The sequence below is a fragment of the Schistocerca gregaria genome, chromosome 1 (assembly GCF_023897955.1).
Source record: "Schistocerca gregaria isolate iqSchGreg1 chromosome 1, iqSchGreg1.2, whole genome shotgun sequence".
NCBI lineage: Eukaryota > Metazoa > Arthropoda > Insecta > Orthoptera > Acrididae > Schistocerca > Schistocerca gregaria.
In genome coordinates this window covers 554,035,850-554,050,782 of record NC_064920.1, presented here as the reverse complement: position 1 = coordinate 554,050,782, position 14,933 = coordinate 554,035,850, and the positions used below count along the sequence as shown (strand labels likewise).

The 14,933-nt window shown below is 40.5% G+C and overlaps 1 protein-coding gene across 1 annotated transcript in view; it reads left to right on the top strand.

The window, feature by feature from the left end:
• LOC126356205 (zinc finger protein 711) overlaps positions 1–14,933 on the top strand; it is a 172,706-nt gene that overhangs the window by 83,624 nt on the left and 74,149 nt on the right. Inside the window, exon 2 of the mRNA XM_050007016.1 lies at positions 12,366–13,360. Coding sequence (XP_049862973.1) covers positions 12,366–13,360 — 995 coding nt within the window. The remainder of the gene's footprint in view (positions 1–12,365; positions 13,361–14,933) is intronic.

Sequence of the window (14,933 nt, the reverse complement as noted above, 5' to 3'; positions counted from 1 at the left end):
CGTTGCACTGTGAATGTTTTAGTTCAACTTTCACAGGAGAAGACTAAACGATTCCACAACAATACATGTGAAATGTTTTGCTACGCATTTTTTTAAGAAATGGAATCCCTTTATGTACATAATGTCTGTTTTCTACGCAAAGGAAGCATCTTTATTTTGTGACTTGTGCGTAGTCCCCACAGAAACCGAAGCGTTATATGTCGTAACAGATTATAAAACGTTGATTATAAAGTAAACTTCTGTACTTAGTTCGATATTAACGTTATGTCATCTTAAAATCCTTAGTCTTTTATAAAGTTTTACTTCCAAGGTCCAACATTCAACCTAACTTTCAACTCACAGAAACCTCTCTGCAAGGATTGTGACATAGAACACTTTCACAACTGAGATTTTCGTCGGTTTGCCTAATCTGTAAGCTCCAGAACAATACTGAACATATATGGAGGTCATTACTTATGTTTCTAGTACAAAGCACAAAATCTGATCACAGATTCAAAATCCCATGAAGGAGAACCTTCAGGGACGTAGAGTGAGTCACAATTTACGTTAACAAAAGGCAAAGAAATTGTAGACCTTAACCTGTTCTGGTATTAACATTAATCTAGCTACCATTGTATTGATTAGTATTATTCATGCGTACGCTAAATAAATTCGACGAAGAAATTTTATAAGAAAGTTGCTATTCTGAAAGAAGATGCTGCCTCCACAGTTATACTAAACAGTTGCTGATTATCTCCAACTGGCAGCTTGGTATTTACTTGATTACCCTGTTTTTTTTTTATCAAACAGAATAGTTGATTCCATCTGTAAATTACTATTTGACATATAGTTTTACAAAGAACACCCTTACCTGCCGTGTAACTGACACTTTTTTAATCCTTTCATCTAGATCTGCGGATAATTTCTAGAAAGTGTGGCTAATTGATTCTTTCGTCTAAATTGACAGGAACTCCCTGCATAGCTCCACTCAGGCTGCAAAAAGCCAAGGTGTACATAAAGATAATTTTGAGAATCTCTTGTCTTGTGACTGTGTACGTCATACTTCACCTGAAACTCGTTTTTGTTGGTTGCAAGAACAACCTGTTGGGGAGTGTGAAGAGTTCAAAGTGTCTTGAAAAGCATTCTGCACAGTTGATGGTTATCTGCTCTTCACAGTAATCTTGCTGTTCAAGGCTGGTGAAAAACACTAGATTCATTTTAAGTACCCTGCCTCAGAGGATAATTCCTTATTAGGTAAACAGCCCCTGTTTAACAGGATTATCAGTTTCATAGAAATGCATTGACGTCTTTAAGATCTGCAGTAAGGTACATAAGTTAGAGAATAGAGTGCTGTCTTTTCTGGTAAATTGTCAGGGACAAATGGTTTTTCATGACTGAAACTTTACCGTTCCTGGCCTGATGCCAAGAACTTAAACAGATTCCGTAAGACAGCAATGGACACAACAGACAAATGAAAGAGCTGTTGATAATAATAGAAGCTCTTAATTTACGAACATTGGTGTCGTAGAACAGCAGAATTTATATAAATCTTATATTCTTGTACTGTGTAAATTTATTGCTGTATCAGTTAACACACACCTTATAGATTCAACTTTATTTAATCCAATATTTGTTGCTGTGGAAAAAATAGTTCAATCGTATCAAAAATTAAGATAACACAGTTTTAAGGCATAGAAAGCTGGAAACTGATATTCTGAATTACACTTGTCAGCGAAAGAGTTAAAGAAAAATATAGAGGTTTACCGAATGGGACTCACCACAAACTCATTAAATTATTTCTCACAAACTGTTCAGCTGTAGGTGACTTGACTTCTGCAGCTAAAAGTGCCATCTCATGTGTATGTAACTTTTTCAAAACAATCACAAAATCAATATTTATTAAACAAAACTATTTTTCTGTGGACGGCGTAGCTTCTTGCCCTTATTTTATATCATTCAGCGAGTACAAAACAACTTTTTCAGTTAATGAATGTGATTATCAAAGCGAGGACTGTTTGCAACATGTTTATTCAGCTGAAGGAAAACATATTCGTTATGTCTTCCAAAGCTGAGGTAACTAATTTCTTAAAAGTTTTTTGATACTAAAAATTGACGTTTGACAAATACTTTCTGGGCCATTTTACGCAGATAAGCGTGATCATTAAATGTGGTAGATAAGCTAAGTCTTTTTTTCTGTTCGAGATATCGGTACTAGAAATTTTAGAACATGGTGAAATTTGCTAAATGTGGCACTCTAGTCCTTTTTTTCCTAGCCAAATAAAAAGTGTAGGAGACTTGATGAGGTATGTAATTATAGTCGTTATTTATTACAGTGACAGAGCAATTAGCACTAGTTGATGCACCAATTTGAATGTGAACCAAAACTCTCTTGGAAGCAGCTCCGTACTGGTGGATTGATATACTGTTCCTCCACGACTTATCACGGCATTGGAAAACACTTCTAGCAGGTCTTGAGTGAGTTTTTAAGTCAGAACGAAAGTCCTTCGTGCCGCAGATCTGCTTTGACAGCGTCATACAGAACTAAAGATGAAGTTCCCTCAGGAAATTCTTTTAGCGCAAACTGGCAATATTTTATATGTTTTAAATGTAGCCATCACTAAGTGGCGAAAGTCATAAAATATAAACGGTTATTTTGCGCAAAATCCGGACCTTATGGTTATAGATGGATTTCATTTCTTATAGAAGCATTAACAAAACATTTCACACGTCTTATTGAGGAACCGTCAGAAAAGTAATGTTGCTGCCAAATTGATATTTTGTGTACTACTACTACTACTACTACTACTACTACTGTGGCAACAGTGGACTAAAGGACTCACAGTGCAACAAAAACAGGTATTCACTGAAGAACTGTAATTTTGTTTCTTGTAAAGAGAACTGTCGCTACGTTTCACCTGGCCACAAGTAAAAACGATAATCATCGCATTAATATTAGGAACTTCTGAGAAATCAGGTTAACTGCACTACTAGTTACGTAATAGCATTAAAGCAAATTGGCTTTTTCTGTTTGTTAAAATCAATGCTTGATTTTAACTGTAATTGAGAAAAACTTTAACTGTTAACTCCATGCCCCTTGCGTTAACAGAAACTCAGCGTCCTGCCCCGAGTCACGTGACTTAGATGTTGGTTTCAGTCGAGGCCCACGAGAAAGACAGCCGTGGCGGGTACGTCACAGCGGTTGATCCTGCAGGTCTTGTCACAACTTCGTTGCCAGACCCGTCTATCTCGTTGACCCCGGTTTCAGTGCAGTGACGTCACGCGCAGTCTGTGTTATCTATGGTCTATGGTGCCGTGTGTGAAGTACTAGTTTCGGACTACAGCGGCGTCTGCTAACATGGGGTATTATAACTTGTTCTGTCGATCTCACTCCTATTACAGAAAATGATTTTGTGCTTTCATGTCTTCTTAATCTTTATTATGTTGTTAGCTCGGTTTCGTGGTGCATCGAAAAGTTGCAAAAGGTCCTGGTATTTTTTCCTACTAGTGTTCTCCTGCAACAGACAGGAAAGATCTGAAAGCAAAATGTTTCTACGGTTTACAGAAAAAACCTACATTATGGACAAGTAAGATTGTAAACAGATAAACGACGTAAATAGATAAACGCGTTTTAATGAAAATTATTTCATTGGTGAAAAAGTCAGAATTATTAAACAAAAAAAATAATTTTCGTTGTTATTTGGCACTTACCGAGAAAACAGGATACAAAGGATGAAGCAACAAGTCGCTATTTACTGCGCTGTAAATATTTTCTGTTGTATTTGCAAGTACATATTTTCTGGAGCAAATGTAAATTTTCTGAAACATCGATGACTCAATCCCTATTCTTTGAGTTCTCAGGAGTGTGAACAATTTAGCACATAACCTTTGACAAGAACTTCCACTATGAATTCTGCTTTGCTCGCTAAAAAATTCTGCTCACATTGCACGTTCCTTCTGTTTGTTACTGCATTTTGATTGTTCCATAAATAGCGTAGTCCCTCATAACCTCATTTTCACTATTCAACAAAGCAACAGCTCTTTCAACACCAGTAATTATGGCGCTGCGTGTAAACGAAAATGACCACTCCAAACAGACCAGACTCACTACGGGAGTAAAACGTCAGAGGCACTGCAATAGAAACACTTGTCTGAAGTAGTCAGTTGCGACAAAGTCAACCGTGGACCGGGGCTTAAAACCGACAATCAGCGCATCACAAGCGAACACTTGCGATTGCGACCCGCGCGCGCCCGAACACCACGTGCCAAGCGTTTACACCAGAGACAATACTCATTCGCTGTTGTGCTTTAGCTTGTGTTCGCTTCGCTGTAGAGGGGGCCTTAGGGGCAAACCTGTGTAGAGGTGGCAGTGTGCCCTCTGGCAGAACGGCCAAAGCTGCGTGCCCGCCACACCTCCTTCCCTCTGGAAAGCTGCCTTGCTACAGTTTCTTGTGCGCAGATTTACCAAATTCCTTAATTTTGTAACTAGGTATAATAAAAAGCAAGTATTATTGAAAACAATTGCAAATTGAACTAAATTCATGATACATACAGAATACTATAAATTAAATTGTTTCATTGCTGTAAGTAAACTACATTTTGTACAAAAACTTCTTAAGGGAATTGAAAGTGAAACAAAATCTAGATGTTGATGTTTATGGCATCTACAATACTTTGGTCTTCGATTCTTTAGCATGTTTTAGTTTCATTCGTGCTAGAGTAACTTCAAAATTCCCAATATGTGAATAAGCCGTGCTGTGCTGCCAATCAACTGAAGGCGGATATCGCGCAGGGGCCCCTCACACGTTCGATATTTATTGCGCAGTACTGAGTATTGTAATTCTGATCGCCTGAGAGCGGTATTGACGTGTTACGAAATATATTGGAGACTACAGAGCTTTAAAAATACTGAAGCTCGCTTAATATATTGTACCGTGTAAGTGTGATATAATACAATACAAGGCCCTTCTACCGAGACTACGTGATTTGCGGACATACAAACAACTGAGACAGCGACCTCAAACATGAATATATCGTGAAAGACAGCTGAATCTTCTGTAGAAGTACGTTGAGGGGAGTAGTTTGATATATTCTTAATACTTATGGAGTAATTGGCTGTAGAAGCACCCAACAAAAATGTTTGAATGCAACTGTTTCTGTTGGTTTCAGTGTCTTGAACAGATCTACCAACTGATTAACTGCGATAATTTCTTACTCTACTTAGGTATATATAAGAAGATAGCTTCCAGCACTAGTATATGAACAGCATCCTTTTTGTGTACACAAGGTGTAACGAAGTTCTCCAGTTCGTTGAAAGATTACTCGTTCAGCCATTAAAAAAATGCGGCAGCTAACTGGCTCTGCTGCAAGTTCTCTTATGTTAATATCGACTGTAGTAGAACGCATTCCAAGCCATCTTTTCATTCATCGCGTCTTCCTCTAGCTTTTCCTTTTGCAGCACGTAGCAATTGCAATAGCAGTAGCGAACGCCGACACGTTCGATTCCAAGGCAGAGTTTTAAATGGGCGCATACCGCTCGTTAAATATTGCGCAATAATATTGTGCCGTTCTTGGTCTCTCTCATTTTCGCGCAAAATACTTCTACAATATTATTACGCAGTAAATATTGAGCGTGGGACGGTCTCGTGAACAGTTGGTGAGCGGCAAACCAGTCCATCTTCACATGTGGCAACCGCGCTCAATCGATACGAGACTTCTCTCAACACCACCTATTCCAGGTAGTGTCGCTTAACTCCGCGACGGGCGTTCGCTCATAATCGCCGGTTACTCAGTGCGAGCGAGATCGCCATGAATGCGACAAGTGCAGCGGCTGCCTTCTTACTGATTTATGACATCGAAAACAATAGGAAATTCAATAAATCAACACAATAAATTGCAAACCAATACAGTCACAAAGATGATGAACTTGTGTAATTTAAAACGATCCTGTCAACAGTTTAACGTGATTTCGAAGAAAAATAACTTTCTTTTCAAAGTGTCTTCCAAAGTACATCAGAACAACACAGGTACTGAAGTTTAGTATTTCATGACTAATAACTGGTTCAAATGGTGCAAATGGCTCTGAGCCCTATGGGACTTAACATCTGAGGTCATCAGTCCCTTAGAACTTAGAACTACTTAAACCTAACCAACCTAAGGACATCACACACATCCATACCCGAGGCAGGATTCGATCCAGCGACCGTAGCGGTCGCGCGGTTCCAGACTGAAGCGCCTAGAACCGCTCGATCACATCGGTCGGCCCTAATAACTGGGGCTGGCTGGTGTGGCCGAGCGGTTCTAGGCGCTACAGTCTGGAACCGCGTTACTCTACGGTAGCAGGTTCGAATACTGCGTGATGTCCTTAGGTTAGTTAGGTTTAAGTAGTTCTAAGTTCTAGGGGACTGGTGAGCTCAGAAGTCAAGTCTCATAGTGCTCAGAGCCATTTGAACCATGTTTTATTTTTTTTTTAATAACTGGGCTTCGACTTTAATCATACGCCTCTTCCAGTAAGGGGCTCACATGTGGACATGTGACATGTGGACGCTTGGTTCAGCCCGGGGAGCGTGCTGCAGTGGCTGAACGTTGGCGTCAAACGGAAGGTCCGGTTTGTAGTCCCAGCACAGATTTTCTTTGTCATCAGTGCATAGCGCCGCCAAAGTTTAGCCGTATTCACAAACGCGAAAATTCCCATATTTCATGCGGCTGTCGATCGCTGCGGTGCCTGTTCCTTCAGAAATGCGTGCATTTGTTGAAGGACATTGCAAAGTACGAGGGCGAGTCAAATGAAAACCTTAAATTTGTAATAACAAATCGAAATTTCGCGCCGTTATCCTGCAAGTTAGTAAGCGTGCTACAAACAACGTGCAGAATGGCCTGTAGGTGGCAGCATAGTGCAGATCCTCACATACCGTCGCAGTATCAGTATAAAGATGGCCGCCCCTCTTGTGACTTGCACCAGGGAAGAACAACGTTCTGTTATTCGGTTTTTGCTTAGTGGAGGTGTGAAACCTATTGAAATTCATCGACGAATGAAGGTTCAGTACGGTGATGCATGTTTGTCACAGCAGCAAGTCTACGAATGGAGTAGGAAGTTCGCAAATGGTGTGACTTTAGTGGAAGATGCTCCTCGTCCAGGTCAGGCACAACGAGTTGTGACTACACAGAACATTGCAGCAGTTGAAGCCATAGCGAAGGAAAACCGCGGAGTGACACTGAATGACACTGCAACTTGTTTACAGATTAGTCATGGGTCAGCATACCACACTGTGCATGATGTGCTCCAGTTTCACAAAGTTTCTGCAAGATGGGTGCAACGGCAGCTAACTCCTGAAATGAGAGAACGACGTGTTGATGCTTGTGAAGGACTTCTTCGACCGTTTGAACGAGAAGGTGATGGCTTCCTTGCAAGAATCGTTACTGGGGACGAAACCTGGGTTCTCTTCCACCAACCGGAAACGAAGACAGCGAACAAGGAATGGCGCCATTCCTCATCACCAAAACCAAAGAAGTTTCGAACAGAACCATCAGCAGGGAAGGTTATGCTGACACTCTTTTTGGCATGAAAAAGACGTCATTTTGGAGCATTACATGCCTAGAGGGACCACTGTCACCAGTGCATCATACATAGATCTCCTAAAAAATCATGTGCGGCCTGCAATCAAATCAAAGCTACTTGGATTGCTGTCAGCAGGTGTCCTTTTGCAACATGACAATGCAAGGCCCCTCACAACCCATACAACAGTTGCAAAAAACACAGACCTACATTTTGAGTGTCTTGGTCATCCACCATACTCACCAGACCTTGACCCAAGTGATTTCCATATGTTTGGACCACTAAAAGACCTAATGGGAGGAAAGAAGTTCTGTTCTGATGAAGAGGTACACATGATTGGTTGTCCGGACCACCAAAAGAATCCTTTTCTAAAGGAATTTATGCACTTTGTAAGCACTGGAGGACTTAGATTAAGCGTGGGGGAGATGATGTTGAAAAGTGATAACACTTTGCACCACTTCTGCACAATAAATATTAAAAAAAAAAAATATTTAAGGTTTTCATATGACTCACCCTCCTAAATCAGAGCAACAACGACACTGCAGTTTAGCAAATAAATGTCATACACTGAAATATTTCAATCTTTTATGAAAAATCTAGCATTACTCATATTCTGCGTGTATGAGATAGACGATGAAAACATGCAAGGATCTGATGCAGACAGTGGACATTAAAGTTCGATCAGACAGAGCTCACGGAGACGGGGGCAGCACGCGGAAAATAGTCCAGTCGTTGTTGTAATGCTGAAATGGAGCGATATATCTTACGTCCAGAATGGCATGATCGAGTCAAGGGTGGGATTATATTCGAAACGGCTTAGTGTGTAAACTGTTTACGTGGTGCCATTGTTAAACTATACCGTGCAACAAGGAAGGCGCTGTCCAAAACCGGTGTTGAGGCAACTTTGGTGCACCGTGGACCATAGATGACAGGGGTGGACGACGGCTGTGGAGATGTGTAGGGGCGAATGGACGTGCAACCGTTGAGCAACTGACCATCCAGGTGAACAAAGAGTGAACGTTGCTGCGTGTTGGCCTCCGCAGCTGGCACGTGGTTCATGCACCCGTGCCGACTGCTGTTCATCGGCAACGGATGCTGTAATTTGCAACTGTACGTCCCCTGAGAGGCGACAGGTGGACTTTTCAGATGAATTGAGGTTTATGCACCGTCGCACAGATGGCCGTTGGCGTGTATGGCGTGAAACGTCTGAAAACAAATGTCCTGTAACCAGGAGGAAGTGTTATGATTCTGGAATGGACAGTGAATCAACACAAGTACGCATCTAAACCTAATCGCTGTTTGTTTTTTCTCGGCGCGATGAAACCTACCAGCGGGACAATGCAGTGTACGTGCGTGGTCCGAAGAGTACCAGGATGAGTTTACTGTACCCCCCTGGCCACTAAACTCCATGGATTTAAACTCAGTCGAGAATCTATGGCACCACCTCGATCGGGGTGTTCGCGCAATTGTTCCTCAACCGAGAAACCTAGCGCAGCCGGCCACAGCACTGGAGTCGGCATGGTTCCATATCCCAGTTTATACCTTCCAGGACCTCAGTGACACTCTTCCTGCATGTCTCGCCCTGCAAATGTTGGTTATTCAGGCTCTTGACAGGTGGTTATTCAAGCTTGTACCAAAAATCTGAAAAGTTCGTGATCGATTAACTCCAAATTTTTACATGATACTCTAGTGATCATTCGGATGTACATCGACTATGTATTTTTAATATATATAATATATAAATTATATAGATATATAAAATGTTGACTGGCAATGGCAAGGAAAGCGTTTCTGAAGAAGAGAAATTTGTTAACATCGAGTTTAGATTTAAGTGTCAGGAAGTAGTTTCTGAAGGTATTTGTATGGAGTGTAGCCATGTATGGAAGTGAAACATGGACGATAAATAGTTTAGACAAGAAGAGAACAGAAGCTTTCGAAATGTGGTGTTATAGAAGAATGCTGAAGATTAGATGGGTAGATCACAAAACTAATGAGGAGGTAGTGAATAGGATTGGGGAGAAGAGTTTGTGGCACAACTTGACAAGAAGGGACGGTTGGTAGACATGTTCTGAGGCATCAAGGGATCACAAATTTAGCATTGGAGGGCAGCATGGAGTGTAAAAATCGTAGAGGGAGACCAAGAAATGAATACACTAAGCAGATTCAGAAGGATGTAGGTTGCAGTAAGTACTGGGAGATGAAGAAATTTGCACAGGATAGGGTAGCATGGATAGCTGAATCAAACCAGTCTCAGGACTGAAGACCACAACAACAACAGATATATAAATATTTATGGGCAAATGTAGGCTACAAATTTTATTATAGACAATGTATAATAGTGAAACGCTGTTGGCAAAAACCTCGAAGTTCTGGACCGACCTACTTCAAATTTTAAACGATAGTTTACTAAACATTCAGATTACAGAATCTGAATTGCAGTAACAATAATCAAAGGTCACGGTCAGAGAGAGGGGAGAAGAGGAGGTGGACAGAACAGTGGGAGGAAATGGACATGAGAAGAGAAATGAGTAGATGGACAGAAAAGAGAGAGGGGGCAGAAGAATATGGAGAGAGAAGGGGGAGGAGGTGGACACGGGTGGGGGGGGGGGGGATGAGGAAGAGGATATGGATAAGAAGACAGGGAGAAGGAGAGGAACAGAGACAGGGGAAGGAAAGATTAGGCCGTATATCCAGTTCCCATACATACTAGAAATTAATGCTTTCTTTCTTTTCCATTTAATGAGACTGCGCCACGGCAATGATTGGCGGAGTACAGCCAGTTGCTTTATACAGTTCATGATATAACGAGGTTCAGAAAATCACAAATATATGCTGTAGTGTATAAACCTGCTTAATATCAGTTCTCTCTTTTGTTTATTGTGGTTTTCAGTCTGAATATTGGTTTAATGCAGCCCTCCACCGAGAGTATCCTGTGCAGGCCTGTTCATCTCTGCATAACCATTGCAATCGGCATATATTTAACCTGCTTATTACAGTCTTTTCTTGGTGTCCTATAACTTTTACACCTCCACACTTCACACCAATTACCACACTGACCATTCTTTGATGTCTCGTGATGTCTCCTATCAACTAATCCATTCTTTTAGTCATATTGTGCCATAAATTTATTTTCTCCTCAATTTCATTCAGTCATCTTCAGTAATTATTAAACCTTTTATCTGAGGCATTATTCTGTTTCACCCCATTCAAAAAGTTCTGTTCTCCTTATGTCTGGACTGTTCATTGTCCCCGTTTCACTTCTGTACAAGGGTACACTCCAGACAAACACCTGCAGAAAAGAATTTTTAACTCGTAAATTTGAAGCGCGTGCTAGCAAATTCCTCTCTTTCAGATATGCTCTTCCTGATCGCAAAACTGATCTTCTACTTCTAGTGTCTCCCTTTCTAATCAGATTCCCTTGATTTGATTCCACAGCGTTGCATTACCCTTGTTGTTTTAACTGATAATCTTATAACCTTTTCTAAAGAAATTGTCTGTTTCGGTCAACTAACCTACTTAATCATTTGCCATCTCTGGCAGAATTGCAGTGGCATTGGTAAACTTCAGTGTGTCCTTCTTATCCCTAAACTTCGATCCCTTTCCTAATTTATCTGATTTCCCCTACTACTAGTTCAGTGTACAGATAGAGTAACTTCGCGAACAAGCTAGAACCCCGCCTGACTTTTATAGTTGTAGATTCTTATGTATGTCTGCAGTTCGGTTTCTGTACAGGTTGTAGGTAGCATTTTATCCCTGCTACCTTCAGAATTTCGAAGAGTGTATTCCAGTCAACATTGTCACAAAAGCGAAGACATACAAAAATGAACAATTATTGTGTTGTGTTTGTAAAGTGAATTTCCACAGGGAAAATCTGTCACAAAACGTACAAACAGTTTTTATACAGTTATTGCTAATGAACGCGTTCCTTCATTAGCTGTGTTTGTGACAAGGAAACAAATACAAGAAGTTATTTCTATAATTGTTATCACTTTCCATATTTTTTATCGTTTTGCTTAGAACATTTTGACATTAAAGTACACAGTAACAGAATAAAGTGATTACTAGTTTTGTAGATACCTTGGGTTTCACGCAGTTGAAACAAGTTAAGAAAAAAACTTGGCCTACATTCATATTAGTGTAATGTATGTTTTTTCAATACAAATGCTTAGTCATTCCACATGTTTCCCCTATTGTAACAGACATATTCAAAATCTGTGTAGATCAGATTCAGGTTGTGTAGATTTTTTGGTTTTGTGAGTGTTATGCAGTGGTTACGAACTGTATCTTCAGCATACTTGTGAACCTTCAGATGCAGCACTGATCAGGTAGATTTTTGTCTCGACATGTGGACACTGAGCTAAGCCGTTTTGTTATCAGTAAGGTAATTAACTAAATGACAAGATATAGTCCGTGCTTTAAGACAGAATTGCCATGACAAGAACTGGGGGCAAGCCCTAGGAAGATGCAGATGGAATTTTTCAATTACCGTAAATCAATGCACAATAATTTTAAATATTGTTATATATTTTTTGCATGAAAAGTTGTGGAGATTTGCCTTTTTACATCACTTCTTCGTGGAGTAATTTTCTTTGAAGCCTGTTGCACAATTATTTTAGTTTTACTAGGTATCATTTACTGGTATCCTTTTTGTATCGTATCACTCTGAAATGCCTTTGTTTCACATAATCGTATAATACGTGTTTGAAAAATCTTACATTCCTTTAAAACAGAGATTGTTTGCATATTTCTTCAAACGATGATAGTAGCAGTATAAAGAATAAGAGGGAGGGCGACATGTATGTGGGAAATTTATTTGTTCTTTTTTTTGTTACAGAGCTACAACGATGGAGATGTCTCGACTTCGTATGATCTGCTAGCAAGAGAGAGTTGGGGCGCATCAGATGGATCAGATACAGAAACAAGTAGACCACTAAATGACTTACCGGTTGCCAAAAGTAGTGTAAGAGAAAGTGTTTCTAAGAAGGGTAAAATGAAGAAAGTGTACAAGTGTCTTTCTTGCACTGAAATATTCAACTGTCCTAAGGAGAGGAGAGTTCATCGTAGGAGGTTTCACACGGATGCATCAGAAGTACGTAAGGATAAACAATTTGGTGACGTTTACAGTGCTTCTACTGTGAAGGAAGAACTTGTAGAGACTGTGAAAGTAGAAAATAAAAATGTAGACCTATGTGTTCCTCCCGCTGATAGCTTGTCTGCTGCAAGGACGCCTGACAGTAATGGTCCAAGTAGTTCATCAGCGGTGAAGATTAAGACTGAGAAAACTGATACTCCTGTATTGGATGTGGACTCAGATCAGAAAAAAATAAAAACAAGTGATAGTTTAGTCGCCAAACTCAAACCAGAGCCTGCAGCAGGTGAGACGCAGACAGGAAATGGTCCGGAAGATGCAGTGAAACAAGAATATAAATGCATTTCAGTAAACTGTGCTATGGTTTTTACATCTCAAGATGATTTGAAAGAACATGTGCACACAGCACACAAACTCAGAAAGAAACGGGGTTGTCATATCTGTCCAACTTGTCAGGAAGCTTTCAGCACCGATGTTTTGTACCGTGCACATTTAAAAATACATCCCCTGGAGTGCAAATATTGTGGAAAGTTCTTCACAAGACATCAGAACCTTAACCTGCATACAAACAGGCATCTAGGAATCAAACCATTTAAGTGCGGTGTTTGTGACAAATCATTTATAACCAAACAAAAACTGACTGAACACACTAATGTTCACACTGGAGAAGCTCCTATTCGATGTGACTTGTGTTGTGAGACGTTTCGCCGGTACAGCAATCTCATACAACATAAAAACAGGTTTGTAGTAATCAAAATTACTTAAATTCTTGCAAACAGTGAAAAGCCTCTGATTTAAGTCATGTACTAATGTTTTACAGCAACAGGTAGGTGATTCATTAAAGTACATAGTAATAAAAAAGACACATATAGTAACATGTTATTCTTCAAATGTGATGAGCTAAAAGATGCTTATACAATGCAATTAGTGATTGGTTTACTTTCTTAATCAGAACTTTTCCCTGCCAAAAGAGAGAATTTAATGAAAATATTAACATGAATAACAGAATTAATACTATAGTAACGTAGAACACTAATAACTAGATGCTAGTTAGTGAAATAGTTTGAACAGCAGCAAGCAGTCAAGGTGCACTATACAGTGAGGTGACTAAAGTCGTGGGATAGCGATATGCACATACACAGATGGTACAAAGGGCAGTGCATTGGACATGCTGTCATTTGTACTCATGTAACGCATGTGAAAAGGTTTAACACTTGATTATGGCCTCACGATGGGAATTAACAGACTTTGAACGCAGAATGTTAGTTGGAGCTAGACGCATGGGACACCCCATCTCGGAAATCATTTAGGGAATAAAATATTCAGAGATTCACAGTGTTAAAAGTTTATCGAGAATACCAAATGTCAGGCATTACCTCTCACCACGAACAATGCAGTGGCTGACGACCTTCACTTAACGATCGAAAGTAGCAGTGTTTGCGTAGAGTTGCCAGTGCTAGCAGATAAGCAACACTGAGTAAAATATTGCAAATGCCACAGAGCTGTCAGTGTTAGCAGACAAGCAACAATGCGTGAAATGATTGCAGAGATCAATGTGGGACGTATGATGAACGTATCCATTAGGACAGTGTGGCAAAATTTGTCGTTAATGGACTGTGGCGGCAGACGACAGACTTGAGTACCTTTGCTATCAGCACGACATCGCCTGCAGCGCCTCTTCTAGGCTCTCTTGTCCATATCGGGTGGACCCTAGAAGACTGGAAAACTGTGGCCTTGTCAGATGAGTCCAGATTTCAGATGGTAAGAACTGGTGGTAGGGTTTGAGTGTGGTGCAGACCACATGAAACTGTGGACCCCAGTTGCCTATAGGCACTATGCAAGCTGGTTGGGCCTCCATAATGGTGTGGGCTGTGTTTACATGGAATGGACTGGGTCCTCTGGTCCAGCTGAACCAGTCAATGACTGGAAATAATTGTCCGGCTAATGGAGACTATTTTCCGCCATTCTTGGATTTCATGTTCCCAAACAACGATGGAATTTTTGTGGATCCCAGTGCGCCATGTCACTGCGCCACAATTGTACGCGATTCGTTTGAAGAACAGAATGAGCAATTAGAGCAAATGATTGGGCCACCCACAACAACTGATATGAATCCAATCGAACATTTAGGAGACATAATCGAGAGGTCACTTTGTCCACAAAATACTGCACGGGTAACACTTAAGCAGTTATGGATGGCTGTGGAGGCAGCATAGCTCAATAGTTCTGCAGGGGACTACCAACGACTTGTTGAGTCCATTCTCTGTCGAGATGCCGCACTGTGATGTGTGAAAGGAAATCCGACGCTATGTT